At 41.1% G+C, this 15,892-nt stretch overlaps 1 protein-coding gene across 1 annotated transcript; it reads right to left on the reverse strand.

Annotated features, from left to right (window-relative positions):
• Positions 1–445: 445 nt before the first annotated feature.
• Positions 446–1,393, reverse strand: LOC101947182 (olfactory receptor 14A16-like). Its single transcript, XM_024111525.2, has one exon. It carries the CDS (start codon positions 1,391–1,393, stop codon positions 446–448), a length of 948 nt encoding a protein of 315 aa, XP_023967293.2.
• Positions 1,394–15,892: the final 14,499 nt, after the last annotated feature.

Below are 15,892 nucleotides of genomic sequence, written 5' to 3' on the forward strand. Positions count from 1 at the left end.
ATGATTTTCCAATCAGTTATGCACCCACCTTATAGTAGGTCCATCTACGTTGCATTTTCCTAGTTTGTTTATGAGAAGGTGATGAGAAACGGTATCAAAAGTCTTACTAAAGTCAAGATATACCACATTTACCACTTCTCCCCTATTCACAAGGCTCGTTACCCTGTCAAAGAAAGCTATCAGGTTGCTTTGACATGATTTGTTCTTGACAAATCCATGCTGACTGTTACTTGTCACCTCATTATCTTCTAGGTGTTTGTAAATTGATTTCTTAATGATTTGCTCCATTACCTTTCTGGGTACAGAAGTTAAGCTGACTGGTCTGTAATTCCCTGGGTTGTCCTTATTTCCCTTTTTATAGATGGGCACTATATTTACAAAAAACATATCTCTAAGAAGAATTTGAGCTAAAAACCAACAAAGAGAATATTAACCTATATACATATCAAGAAGTAAAAAGGGTCTTGGTGAAAAATATCTTGCCTAAAATTTTGCCTAGAGCTTCTTTTATCTCCTTGTTTCTCAGGCTGTAAATGAGCGGATTTATTATTGGGGAAGCTACAGAATACAATACAGCAGCCAGCATGTCCTGATATGGGGAAGATGCTGATACCGGCATTAGGTACGTATATATTCCAGTGCTGATAAATAACCAAAACACAACTAGGTGTGGCAGACAAGTGGAGAAGGCTTTATACCTGCCCTGTGCAGAGGGGATTCTCAGCACAGTGGAAAAGATGTGAATGTAGGACACCAGTATTGAAAGGAAGAAAATTAACCCCAAAAAAGCACTACATAGAATAACCACAATTTCATTCGTGCTTGTGTCAGAGCAAGAGAGTTTCAGTAGCTGTGGGATATCGCAGAAAAACTGATCAATAACATTGGACCCACAGAAAGGTAATCGAAAGGTATTAGCAGTGTGGAGCAATGAATAGATACAGCTGCTGATCCAGGAACCAGCTGCCATCTGTGCACATGCCCCTCTAGTCATGATCACCCTGTAACGCAAAGGATGGCAGATTGCAACGTACCGGTCATACGCCATTGCTGTGAGAAGGGCCAGTTCTGCAGAGGCAAAGTGGATACCCAAATAGACTTGGGCAACACAGCCAGAGAAAGAAATCAGCCTGGTGTTGTTTAAGGAGCTCACCATGGACTTGGGGACGGTGACAGAGATATAGCAGATGTCTAGGAAGGACAAGTTGCCCAGGAAGAAGTACATGGGGGTGTGAAGGTGGTGGTCAAGGGCTACGGTTGTGATGATGAGAAGATTGCCCATTAGGGCTGCCAGGTAAATCACCAGGAACAGCACAAAGTGCAAAATTTGCAGCTCCCGAACATCAGAGAATCCCTGGAGAAGGAACTCGGTCACAGTGCTTTGATTGGTCATTTCCTGCTGTGTGGAGAGAAATGCAAGGTAAAAGCCATGTTGAGGGTAGAAGACAAGAAAAGAGGACAATATATGTACTTATTCTTCTGCAGAAAAGATTCTGGATTCTAGAACTGTTGCAAAGGATTGTCTGTCTTCTCTAAGGTCATTCAGATACAAGGAGAAAGTACTAATGACACATTATTCTCAATTAAACATTTATTCAGATTCATTATGCCTATTATGTTCATGCTTTGTCCTAGAGTGTCTTGCAATTTTCCCAAACTTATTTGCTCTTCAAAATGATTCAGCCTCATTTGCAGCTAGAGAAATCCCTTTGTGTCAGATTCTCTGCTACTGTAAATTTTCATTTTCTATTAAACTGTCAGTTTATATCGGCGGAGAATTTATCTCCCTGTTTTCAAATTATGCCCTCAATTATGAGAAGCAGAAGTCTTATAATTCAACTTGGCAGAATTCCATGTTTATGTTTTATAACTTCACCAGAAAATATCAAGTTTAATTTTTAAACATTTTTATTTTTAATTTATCTTTAAAATTAAAAAATATAAATTATTAAACAACTTTTAAACATTTCAATTTAAATTTTCACAATTGCAAAAGGTTATGAGTTCTAAACATTTTATCCTTGCATTTTATCTATTTAAATTTTCACAATTGTGGGAAATTATTGGGGTGGAGGATCATACAGTGGGGGGACAGAGAATACATACTTAATGACATTGGGATTCAATAAAATACATTTTATACCATTTAAATAAAAATTGTCAAGGTCATGTCAAAATATACAAAGTGAAGAGCCTTACATCAAAACTCTACTAAGTTCTCAAATACCATTTTTCTTATTTTGCCTAGCTGTATCTTTAATTATTATCAATGGAAATATTTTTGTTGGGTAGCGTGTCTATGGTGAAATTAATATTTACCAACATTTACCAATACATTTTTAATTCTGCCATGTCTACTTATAATTCAATACAGAGGACATGGAGAAAAAAGAATCATAATTTTTATACACAGTACATATGAAGTTTCATTTCTGACTTCTGGAAAGGGATTCTGCCCTAATGACACCCATGAAAGAGAAATGGTGTGAGAAAAGAGTGTAGGTTGAATTAGTATTTAATTGGAATCATTGAAGCATAGAAGATTACATAGAAGAGACCTCAGGAGACCATCTAGTCTAATCCCCTGCTCAAAGCAGGACCAACACCAGCTAAATCATCCCAGCCAAGGCTTGGTCAAGCCGGGCCTTAAAAACCTCTAAGAATGGAGATTCCACCACCTTCCTACGTAACATTCCAGTGCTTCACCACCCTCCTAGTGAAATAGTGATCCTAATATTCAACCTAGACTTCCCTCACTGCAACTTGAGACCATTGCTTCTTTTTCTGTCATCTGCCACTACTGAGAACTGCCTAGCTCCATCCTCTTTGGAACCCCTCTTCTGGTAGTTGAAGGCTTCTATCAAATCCCCATCACTCTCCTCTCCTGCAGACTAAATAACTCCAGTTTCCTCAGCCTCTCCTCATAAGTCATGTGTCCCAGCCCCCTAATCATTTCTGTTGCCCTCCACTGGACTCTCTCCAATTTGTCCACATCCCTTCTGTAGTGGGGGGACCAAAACTGTACTCAATACTCCAGGTGCGGCCTCACCAGTGCCGAATAGAGGGGAATAATCACTTCTCTTGATCTGCTGGCAATGCTCCTACTAATACAGCCAAATATGCCATTGGCCTTCTTGGAAACGAGGGTACACTGCTGACTCATATTCAGCTTCTTCTTCACAGTAATCCCCAGGGCCTTTTCTGAAGAACTGCTGCTTAGTCAGTCGTTCCCCAGCCTGTAGCAGTGCATGGGATTCTTCCTTCCTATGTGCAGGACTCTGCATTTTTCCTTGTTGAACCTCATCTGATTTCTTTTGGCCCAATTCTCCAATTTGTCTAGGTCACTCTGGACTCTATCCCTACCCTCCAGCGTATTTACCTCTCCCCCCAGCTTAGTGTCATCTGCAAACTTGCTGAGGGCGTAATTAACCCTATCATCCAGATCATTGATAAAGGTGTTGAACAAAACTGTCCCCAGGACAGACCACTGGGGTCTGCCAACTAGACAATGAGACATTGATCACTACCCGTTGAGCCTGTGCCAACTAGACAATGAGACATTGATCACTACCCGTTGAGCCTGATAATCTAGCCAGCTTTCTATCCACCTTATAGTCCATTCATCCAATCCATACTTTTTTAACTTGCTGGGAAGAATACTGTGGGAGACAGTATCAAAAGCTTTGCTAAAGTCAAGATATAATCGCCTAATAAATTTGGGCTTTAAGATTTACTGTAACTGAAAACTGGAATTGTTCTGCCAGCCAGGCAGAAATAGACTTTCCTGTTGCTCTGAAGACAGAAGTCACATGTGAATAGAATTGTTACTGGTTCTGTTCCTAGCTCTGCAACAGGACACTTAGGCTGAGATTTTTAAAGGAGCCTAGCACACGTTGATGTCCAATTTCCATTAAAGTAGTGGGAACTGGATGTTCAAAGCCCTTAGGCATCCTTGAGCATTTTAGCGTTAATCCTGAGGAAGAATTTACTGATTTACTGAATCTGTTGAATAAGGATAACTTTTCCATCCTTCCCCTCCCATTCATCAGCTCCCTATCCATCCATCTTCACCTCTATGCATCCTTAACCACTTCAACTGCCTAAGAGAGTTAGGGACCCAATCCCCATTGACTGCAAGGTACTTAACTCCCTGTGTTCTTTTGAAATGTATTTCATGAAATGTTTAATGCTTTCTTTCTTTATTTCTCCAATACGTATCACATCCAAACTTGCTTCCTATTCCATAAACCACCAACATAGGAGCTCCTCATTCCGTGCTAGAAAATGACATGCCCAGAAAATAAGAAACCTTCTTCCCTCTGCCGCAAAAAAGACAATGCACTTGTTATTCTCTGGTAAAACTGCACAGTCAGTGGACATGTATTTACAATATTATTTGGTGTTTGTCTACACTGCCAAAGAGCACCCATTAGCTGCGAGTCTCAGAGCCTACGTCAACTGACTTGGGCTCGTACCACTGGCTAAAAGTAGCAGTGTAGACATGCCTGAATGGCCTGGAGGACCAATTCTAAAACCCAGTGAAGTGAAAGGATCTCAGAGCCCGGCTCCAGCCTGAATGGGAATGTCTACACTGCTATTTTCAGCCCCGAAGTCTGAGCCCTGTGAGCCAGAGTCAATTGACTGAATCTTTGAAGCTTGCTGCTGTGGGACATTTTTTTTTCTTTTGCAGTATAGACGTACTCACGGTGTCCAAAAAAGCTGATGCAGTTTTTGGTGGGATAAACAAAAGAAACAGGTGGTGTTGCTGGGAGTCCCATTCTATCTGATTCCATGGAGCACTTGGAACAGAACACTCAGTGCTAGGCATCAAAAAGAAAGATAATGATAAATGAAGGCAGAAGTGGGGAGGAACAGAATTTTTGTAGGTTTGAGGGAATTAACTCTGAGGAAAGCTTATTCTGTCATCCATCCATCCATCTATCCAGCCATCCCCATAAGCAGCTATCTATATAGCAATCCATCCATCTCCATCATTATCTATCTATTTATTTATCTATCTATCTAATCTGCTTTGACTTTTACGTAAGGCAACACCATCCTCTTGAATCAGACAGCACAGGATATCGACACTGATTATGGTAAATTATCCCACTAAAACCGAATTGATAGGATGCCAGATTTGTATCTCCATGCGGAAATAAATTCAAGATCTACATTTGCTGGGACTGAAATTAGAATCATGTACAGTTATGTGCTAGGAAGCTTACCTGCTGGAATCCTGAGCTGAAGTGCCAGGTATTCTTTCAGATGCTATAAAACTGCATGAAACACTGAAATACATGCATTCTTATATCTCCCTGCCCCCCTAAGTCTGCAACCAAAGAATTACTGATGGTTGGTACCATTTTTGACTGGGAAAGAGAGACTGACTCATGATGCAGCCACTCAGAATTGGTGAATTACGTTGATTATAGTTCAGTTGTGTTTTAATCACAGCAAGGAACTCCCACTCTGTCCATGTTGTGGAGTCACTCCCAGGGATGATGCAAATGTATGAAGAGCAGATCTCAGTTTGACATGGTGAGCACCCAAGTTAGACCTTCCTAGCAATGAGCCACTGATGCCTTGCTCAGAAGATTTATCCAGGTGATTTCTCTGATGTGTATTGGGGCTGTTGTTCTCTGGAGGCTTGCAGAGCTCAAAAACAAGGACACATGAGAAATCTGCCTTGTAATCAAGCGTAAAAACAATTTGAAAACTAGGGCTGGTCCCCAAAATTTCAAATTAGAACTTTTCTTCTTGGAAAATGAGGCAGCATTGCCAATTCCAAATGTTTAAAAATGCCTCCTCCTAAAAATAATTACATTGACTTAACAATCATCTCTCTCTCTCTCCCCATCTATCTATCTATCTATTCATAGATTCCAAGGCCAGAAGTAATCATTGTGATCATCTACTAGTCTGAGCTCTGGTATACTATAGGCCAAAGAATTTACTCCTTCTTCCCTGAGCTGTCCAACTGAGCCCTATGAGGCTACTGACTTTAATGTAGCAAATAGGATTTGGCCTTATATCTGACTATGAGGGAGACTTTCAGCCTTAAGGAAAGATTTTAAAGGTATTTAGGTGCCCAGTGGGATATTCAATAGTGCCTAGATGCCTAACAACCACTGAAATCAAGGTGCTTTTGAAATTCCAACTAGGCCCCTAAATATCGTTATAATTCTGGCCCTTAGGGATCAGCCCTATTCTCATTCAAATATAGGCTGTAGTTCATTTTCTCATTCTGTTATTTGGTATTATTATAGTAAATTCATATGCTATTTCATATATAGTCAATGTATGTTAATTAGATTTAAATTGTAGGATTATAGCAGTATAGAACGTAAAAGTATTTTGGATTATGAGTGTGTATTAGATATATAAGTAAAGCATTGCTAAAGATTTTAGCTGAGCCAGACTAGGCAATAGGGTTAAGAATGCTTGACATGGGTGGATGACATAGGAATAGCCCTATGCCAGTAAGGTGACAAGATTACTGTAAAAAATGTGCCATTTGGTGATGTTACGGAAAAATAGATTGCAATAGACCACAACGTACTGCCCAAGATTATGAGACACTTGATTGTAAAATGAAATGTCCTGACAGCAGGGTACATGTTGTATGTAGATGATAATAAGTGTAGTAGACTCATAGACTCATAGACTCTAAGGTCAGAAGGGACCATTATGATCATCTAGTCTGACCTCCCGCATGATGCGGGCCTCAAAAGCTGACCCACCCACTCCTGGAAGAATTTTCTCCCTTGACTCAGCTGTTGAAGTCCCTAAATCATGATTTAAAGACTTCAAATCACTGAGAATCCTCCAGCCAGCGACCCCCGCCCCATGCTGCTGAGGAAGGCGAAAAACCTCCAGGGTCTCTGCCAATCTACCCTGGAGGAAAATTCCTTCCCGACCCCAAATATGGCGATCAGCTGAACCCCGAGCATGTGGGCAAGATTCTCTAGCCAGACCCTCTGGAAAAAGTTCTCTGTAGTAACTTTTAATATCCCATCATTGACCATTGTTGCTAATTACCAGCGATGGCACGTTATTGACCTATTGACTAAAATCACTTTATCCCATCAAACCATCCCCTCCATAAACTTATCAAGCTTAATCTTAAAGCCAGAGAGGTCTTTTGCCCCCACTGTTTCCCTCGGAAGGCCGTTCCAAAACTTCACCCCTCTGATGGTTAGAAACCTTCGTCTAATTTCAAGCCTAAACTTCCCGACGGCCAGTTTATATCCATTCGTTCTCATGTCCACATTAGAACTAATCTGAAATAATTCCTCTCCTTCCCTGGTATTTATCCCTCTGATATATTTAAAGAGAGCAATCATATCCCCCCTCAGCCTTCTTTTGGTTAAGGTAAACAAACCGAGCTCCTCGAGTCTCCTTTCATACGACAGATTTTCCATTCCTCGGATCATCCTAGTGGCCCTTCGCTGTACTCGTTCCAGTTTGATTTCATCCTTTTTAAACATGGGAGACCACAACTGCACACAGTACTCCAAATGAGGTCTCACCAGTGCCTTGTATAACGGAACCAGCGCCTCCTTATCCCTACTAGAAATACCTCGCCTAATGCATCCCAAGACCGCATTAGCTTTTTTCACAGCCACGTCACATTGCCGACTCATAGCCAACCTGCTATCAACCAGGACTCCGAGGTCCTTCTCCTCTTCCATTACCTCCAACTGATGCATCCCTAGCTTATAACTAAAATTCTTGTTATTTATCCCTAAATGCATAACCTTACACTACTCACTATTAAATTTCATCCTATTACTATTACTCCAGTTTACAAGGTCATCCAAATCTCCCTGCAGGATATCCCGATCCTTCTCCGAATTGGCAATACCTCCCAACTTTGTGTCATCCGCAAACTTTATCAGCCCACTCATACATTCGGTTCCGAGGTCAGTAACAAATAGATTAAATAAAATCGGACCCAAAACCGAACCTTGAGGAACTCCACTAGTAACCTCCCTCCATCCTGACAGTTCACCTTTTAGTATGACCCGCTGCAGTCTCTCCTTTAACCAGTTCTTTATCCACCTCTGGATTTTCATATCGATCCCCATCTTTTCCAATTTAATCAATAATTCCTCATGCGGTACCGTATCAAACGCTTTACTGAAATCGAGGTAAATTAGATCCAACGCATTTCCTTTATCTAAATAATCAGTTACTTTCTCAAAGAAGGAGATCAGGTTGGTTTGGCACGATCTACCTTTCGTAAAATCGTGTTGTAATTTGTTCCAATTGGCATTGTCCTCAAGGTCCTTAACTACTTTCTCCTTCAAAATTTTTTCCAAGACCTTGCATATTACAGATGTTAAACTAACAGGCCTGTTGTTACCCAGGTCACTTTTTTTTCCCCTTCTTGAAAATAGGAACCACATTAGCTATTCTCCAGTCAAACGGTACCACCCCCAAGTTTACAGATTCATTAAAAATTATCGGTAACGGGCTTTCAATTTCTCACGCCAGTTCCTTTAATATTCTCGGATGAAGATCATCCGGTCCGCCTGATTTAGTCCTGTTAAGCTGTTCGAGTTTGGCTTCTACCTCGGATACGGTAATGCCAATCCCCACTTCTTTATTCCCATCAGTCTCGCTTCTACTATTCCTCAGCCTTTCATTAGCCTCATTAAATACCGATGCAAAATATTCATTTAGATATTGTGCCATGCCTAGATTATCCTTAATCTCCACTCCATCTACAGTCTTAAGCGGTCCCACTTCTTCTTTCTTTGTTTTCTTCCTATTTATATGGCTATAAAAGTTCTTGCTATTGGTTTTAATTCCCCTTGCAAGGTCCAACGCTACATGGCTTTTGGCTTTTCTCACTCCATCTCTACATGCTCTGACCTCAATAAGGTAGGTTTCTTTGCTGATCCCTCCCATCTTCCACTCCCTGTACGCTTTCTGTTTTTTCTCAATGACCCCTCTGAGACGCTTGCTTATCCAGCCCTTTCTAAATCTCCTGCCTGCGAACCGTTTTCCCTTTCTCGGGATACAGGCCTCCGACAGCTCCTGCAACCTCAACTTGAAATAATCCCAGGCTCCTTCTGCCTTTAGATCCCTAAATATGTTAGTCCAATCCACTTCCCTAACTAGTCCCCTTAATTTATTAAAGTTAGCCCTTTTGAAATCGTAAACCTTAGTCTCCGATTTAATTCTGTTAATCTTTCCCTTTAGTTTAAACTGAATTAGGTCATGATCACTTGAGCCAAGGTTGCCCCCTATAACCATTTCCTCAACCTGAGACATAAGGCCTTGTATCAGAGGCTCAGTGTGAGGCCTAAGGCCTGAACTAAAGTAGTGGTCCTGCTTTGCTGATATAAAGCAAAGAAGCAAAGTTAGCAGAAGTCAGGCCCTGGCTGCTTGTAAGCTCACAGCACAGCGCTGGTATTATAAAAACACACACATTCCCAAGAAGTGCTAGGCACAGGACAATCCAGCAAATACATTCCAGAAGGGTGGTACCGGAACACCGCAATACCAAGTATGGTACAAACCTCTCCCCCCCCCAAAGTGATAAGAACACACTGGACGATTCTCAAGATAAGGTCAGGATGACAGAGTGATGGATACAGATGTTTTGATCGAATCAGCATGTACTATGTAATGGGTGGTAACTAACGACATCAAAGGGTGGTAACTAAACAAGTCAGAGGGCCGATATGTAATTTGTTAGTATTGGTGTATAAAATGGAGTCTCAAAGGGAGTGTCTTTGGCCAGAATAGGGGGCAGTGGAAAGTCCCTCTACTGACTGAGTCGTGTCCATTGTCATGGGCATACATGTGTACCTGTAACCATTGAGCCAGGGCATTAGGATCTTGCTACATTTACAATAAACCTGACTGAGTGCCTTTGCAATTGAAATAGGTCTTGTGGTCTCATTGGGTGTAATGATTGAGGTCTGCTTGGCCAATTATCTGCACAGAGCTGGGACAGCACACACAGAGAGAACACACACATTCAGCCAAGATCTAACCACATTAAAAAAAAAAGACAAACTAAGAAACAACCTATGGGGTGTGGAAATACAGATAAGGAAAAGTGGGTATATGCAGAAGGTGTTAGGTGTGGTCAGAAGAACAATATAAAAGAGGCTCCCTGGTTGGGTAAAAGTGGGAAGACTCCATAGGATGACCCCAAGGGAAACCCCAGCAGGAACCTGTTAAGAGACACATCAGACCCTACAATATTTTTGAGGATGTGAGTATGACTACAGTCACAGACATGGCATGGGTTTTATGCATGTTGAAGGTGTAATCATAGGTGGCCTATCTGGATGCTCCAGTCAAATGGGAAAAGCCAGTTGGAGCACAGAGAAGATTTTACACCTGGGCCCTATATCAAAGACATCATTGAGCAATATGGTAGCTGTGTCCAGACATACACAAGCAGGGTGAGGGCTTTCAAAAAACCTGGTTTTCCCTGCAAGAGGGAGACAGAGTCATGGAGAGAAACTGAGGCTAGGCTGGATACCAGGAATTTCTTGGCTTCCTAAGAGGATGTGAGTTTGGTTCACATCTTATCCTATGACTGAAGATGGAAAACCATCAAGATTGACTTGTAAAGAAGCTTTCATTTAGATGAGACTGAATACAATTTCATAGAGTTTAAGGCCAGAACATGGCAGAGTCAATCAATTTTTTTTCCATAGGGCCATGGGGGTCAAATGCACCTCCTGTGTAACTCCACAGAGATAAACAAACTAACAACATGGATGAGTCTAGCCCTTTCAGTTGAGTTATTTCCTCCAGAATCTACTCCCATGCCCATTAAGGATAATCAGAGCATCATAACCTCATAGGTGGCTCCTCAAGGAATTTCCACATGGTCTGTTTGTTTTAGGAGCTATTGATAACTGCTTTCCTGAGCTGAAGGGATGTTCCTTGTATGCTATGCAGAAGCAGAAGCAATGACAGTGCCCCAAGGTATCCTAAGAATAAGCAAAATTTCCTGTTATCAGTCCCACACTGGGCAATGGGAAGCAAATGAGATCTCATTTCACACCGTGAGACTATTGCAGGGAGCTCAGTGTAGACAGGAAGTAGCTGGCTCAGGGCACAGGGAATGAGGTAGATTCCTTCATCTTTAGGGATCTTCTTCAAGCAAGTGAGTAGCCTGCAGCAGCTGTACCCTTTCTGACTGCTGAGAAAAGAGCGGTTGACATTTCTCAAGGTCCTGGACAAGGAACCACAGCACACACACCCCAACCAATCCTATTGAGCTAATTGGCTTATTTTGGGGACTGAAGGACCAACCCTAACCTAGAAACACAATCTCCAAGCAGAGGATTCAGTTTCCATCTCAGCCATTGGCTTCTCTTTGAATAATGCAACTCTCCTGGTTCAGGACACCTGTGTTCCCCCTCTGTGGTCCACCAAGGGCAGCCAAGCTAAGTTCTCAACTAATCAGCCATCATTTCTCTTTGGCAGAGACCCATGTCTTTCTCCCTCCTGAACGGGTTTTTGCACAGTTCCCTGCCTACGGTGTGATAACACCAGCAAGCCAGGCCATGTGAAAGGCCAGTGTCTCCTTTGCTGTCTCTTTGAAGGCTATAGACCACTGTAAAATGCGAGTGCCAAGTGTGTTTGGTGTCTACAGGATTCAGCAGCAGCTGAGCAGGGATTTCCTGAATACCAGTGGAACCTGATTCTGGCATTTAGGCACTTAAGTTCCTTCTTGCTCTCGTCTCAAGTAGAGGCAAAGGTAGTCTTACATTTCAGACAGGCGAATTGCAAGCTTGAGTCTCTGATGTTAACCCTTCCATCAGGATTTCAGGACCAGGAGACGGTCTTCAGTCAAGTAATGGAATTATTTCAGTAAAGGTCGCCCCTTTGTGTCAGCCATGTTGTTTTCATTGTGAAATTGTATCATGAAATGAAAGGAAATATAACACCTTTGAAATTTTGTGAACATTCTTCTAATCTTTATATATTTGCTTTTCAATAAATGGATTCATTAGTTGCTTTCTAGAAAGCTAAAACAGGGTAGAGATGACAAACAGGTTACTCTCTAGTTATATATGTGTGGTGGAGCAGTATAGAGACTGTAGTGAAGGTTCCGTCAAGGTTCTCAGTTGAACAAGAGTCATTTCCCTTGCTCCATTCTATGTCCATGTGATTATCTAGGACATTACACTTAGAATGTATCATGTCCTTTGGTCTTTTTCTGGTGCATAATAAGTATAACCAGTTTGTTTCCTTCTTCTTTCTTTCCCATATCATCCCTCCACAGACTGTATGCTAGTACTTGAACCCCATCTTTATACTCCAGTGTATTACTTCCAGGTTAACTGATCCTTCTTAGACCCTTTTTACTCCTCTGTCACCCTCCCCAAACTCATGGCTAATGCTTTCATCAACACCAGATTGATTTCTTTCTCTGGATGTGTTGAACAAAACTATATAGTTGTCACTTTCGTTGCTACAGAGAGGAATCTTCTTTCTTTTCATACAGCAATGGCATATGTCTGCTATGTTGCCATATCCAACCCTCTGCCTTAGAGGGCTATCATGAACCAGGGGCAAATGTGCCTAGATGTCAGCTGGTTCTTGGAGACAGTGAGGGGAGAGGAAAGGGCAGCTGTACTGTATAATGGGCACTAGGGGCAGCAGAGGGTTTGGGATTCACTGCACATTAAGGGATTAGGCCTTTTGAAAATGCTACTAGATGCCTATTTGCATCTGTAGATGCCCAAATATCTTTAAACATTTGTCCCATAACACTCATTGAAAGTCAATGTGACTTAGGCACCTAACTCACTTAAACACTTTTGTAAATCCCCTGAGATACCAATGTCCATCTGTCAGTGCCTAATACCTTAGGAAATCTGCCCTTTTTCTCTTTCTACCTGAATTATCTGTGTTTAAATTGAGGATAATACTCTTCTCTACCTCTCACAGCAGCTCGGAGGATAAATACTTTTAAGTTTTTGGGATTCTCAGAGACTTTGTTGATGGGGGACAGGTAATGGTGACATAGACAGGACAATGGAGTGTATCTCATCAAACTTGTGAAGAGACTGAAGTCAAGCGTTTTACTGTCTGCATGATTTTCCTTTGAGGTTAGATGTTCTCCATCATTAAACTTGTTTGTACAGTCTGATGGATTTCTGATAAATGGTCCCTTCCCACAGTTTAAAATTCCCAGCTGCAGAAATGCCCAGGGAGATCTCATCCTCTCACAGAAAGGATAATTTATCCCAGATAAATATTGAATCGAGAGAGTCTTTTGCACTTTCATAAAAAAACACAAGGCAGAATATGCCATCCAGATCAACAGATCTGAGAACACCGTGAGGAAGAACCCAGTCTCTATATCCATGGTGCCTTATATCCTAGGTGAGTGCTCTCACTGCTAGGATGAAACTTATGAGGGAGCTACTTCTGGTCAGAAGAAACCCCTGACTCAAAAGAGGGTTCACAGCTGAGAATGCAAAGCCCAGACCAGTGTTTCTGTCCAGTCCAGACTGAGGCATCCAACTCCCTAAGAGTGCTCGGGACACACTATACCTCTCCTTGATATCTTAGGTGGCTCCCCGCTGAGCGAGCTGGCTTTTGTGAATCCCATTTTGAGGTGCCTATCTCTCCCACCATTCATTCTATAGAATGCCTGGCTGCTAAATTCAGGTTTTGTGAATCCCAGTGATTTTCTAGGTGCCTATGTCCCTTTGTGGTTTTCTGGTTTGAAGAATCAGAGAAGATGAAACACAGGCCAGTCCATCTTCATTCTCTCCCCACTGCAGGATTTTCCCTCATCGAATGTTATCAGCTATGTTTATTGAGGTATATTACAGACACTCTCTGTCTCTCTCTCTTCTCATATACTCTCTCTGTTTCTCATTTAGACCCTCTGCTGACCTGGGAATATTGGATGTATGTAGTGATAGATGAATGTAGCTCACTCTAAATGTACAAAGAGTTCAGGGAGCATGAGTTAATATTGAATCTCCTCTCACTGCTTTCTTGTTAATTTAATTGAAATGTTTGGAAGATGCAAGCCTGGAAAACTAATATTCAAGATCAAGATGTTTTGACATCCATTCCTGGGATGGAGTCCAGTATACATGGGATGTTCTAGAAGTTTTGACTTGAGATTGGTTAGTTATAGACACTGAAAAAGTCCTATTTCTTACTCAACATTTTATTCCTGGGATAGTTTCTTTTTGTGATTTGGGGTCATCTCTTTTTTTCAAGAAGTTCACATATTGAACATTAGATCACGTCAAACATATTATAATTTCTACCAAAAATGTCAAAGGAAATTAATATTGTTTTTCTCAACACCTTTCCCTGAATTTTTCTTGTATTTTTTTTTTAAATCAGAATGAATACCCACCAAAGGAATAGTTGTGGTTCTCAATAAACCCAAAACATCATATTACATTTTTAGAACGCTGGAAAAAATTGGTTTTTTTTTTTAATTTTTCAAAGGAAATTTTAACAATTTCAGTGATAATCAATATTCTCCATTTAATAAGGAAGCCAATTTTCATCACAGTACAGAACAAAGAAACACAAAAAGTTCAACAAACCTTTTTAGTTTCCCAATTCATAGTTACATTTAATACACCTGTTAGAATCTGCAATGAAATTCAGAGCAACCTGGCCACCAGGAATTTACACAGGGTTTTAGGCAAGTTATTTCAGAATATTTGGAAAGTCTGTGGGCTAGAGGATTTAATGGGAGAACTCACCTTTGTGTAATTTCTGAGTTGGGTGTACTATGAAACAAATCACATTAAGGCACATAAGTGCTTTTGAAAATCCCACTAGATGCCTAAGTACCTTTCAAAATCAGGCCATTCGACTCTTGAAAATTTTACCCTTTCTTCCCAAATCCCTTATGGTTCTTTGAAAATCCCAGACTAAGTAAGCAAGTGTGATTTATCTTCCTGGTCCATAGGACTCTCACAGAAGAATCTCATGCTAAATGAAAAATAAGGCAATAAGAAAGCATTTTTCTCAGCTGAAGTGTATATAATCTTGATGCCAGCTGATGAGCTTCAGTTATAATGAAACTGTTTCCAGATTCAGAAGTATTCAACTAGAAGTATGGGATTCAAACGTCAGGAACTTGACCTTTAAGGATGATAGACATGTTTTTATATTTTTGTTAGCTTCACGGGTATACATTATATATTTTTACGTGTAGGCAGAATGAGGAATTGGAAAGTCAGGAAATCTTATAAAAGTAGACTAAGTAGAAGTGAGGGAGGTATCTTCCATTATAGAGAATGGTTTAAATCTTGACTGTCTCATTTTTCAATTCACTGGGCCAGATATCCAATGCAAGTGCAGTCAAGGGGTCAGAACTTCACCTGGTGTAAACTGGTGTAGCTCTGGAAAGTTATTGCAGCTCTGCTGATATAAAACAGTTGGAAGATATGGGGCCAGATTTTCAAAGGAGTTTATGAGCACCTTAAGATGCATACAGGTTCATAGTGCAATTTTCAAAAGGTCCCGAGTAGGCTGGGCACAAAAAAGCTCATCTAGCTTTGAAAGCTCCACTAAAGGGCTAGAATCACAAAGGCTTGTTGATATTGTCAATGTGCCTAAATTTTAGGCATCTAGAAAATCACCGGGATGATCTGCTCTGGTGTGGGGCAGAAACGTAGCCACCTGGGGGACTTTTACAACCAAAAATTAGGCGCTGAACAAGTTTAGGCATCTTCGGGTTTGGGGGGCTTCTGAGTGGCGATTTTGTGAATTCCAGTGGGGCCTGATAATGGGATTTCGGTGCCTAAAGTGGCAGTTAGGCAGCTGAATCCTGTTGTGACTCCAGTCCTAGGCAGCTACCTAAATAACTTTGAAAATCAGGCCCTGGTTGCTTAAGAAAGAAAGTTGTCTGTCAGTTTTCAGT

This window comes from Chrysemys picta, chromosome 13 (assembly GCF_011386835.1).
Source record: "Chrysemys picta bellii isolate R12L10 chromosome 13, ASM1138683v2, whole genome shotgun sequence".
In the NCBI taxonomy this organism is placed as follows: Eukaryota; Metazoa; Chordata; order Testudines; family Emydidae; genus Chrysemys; species Chrysemys picta.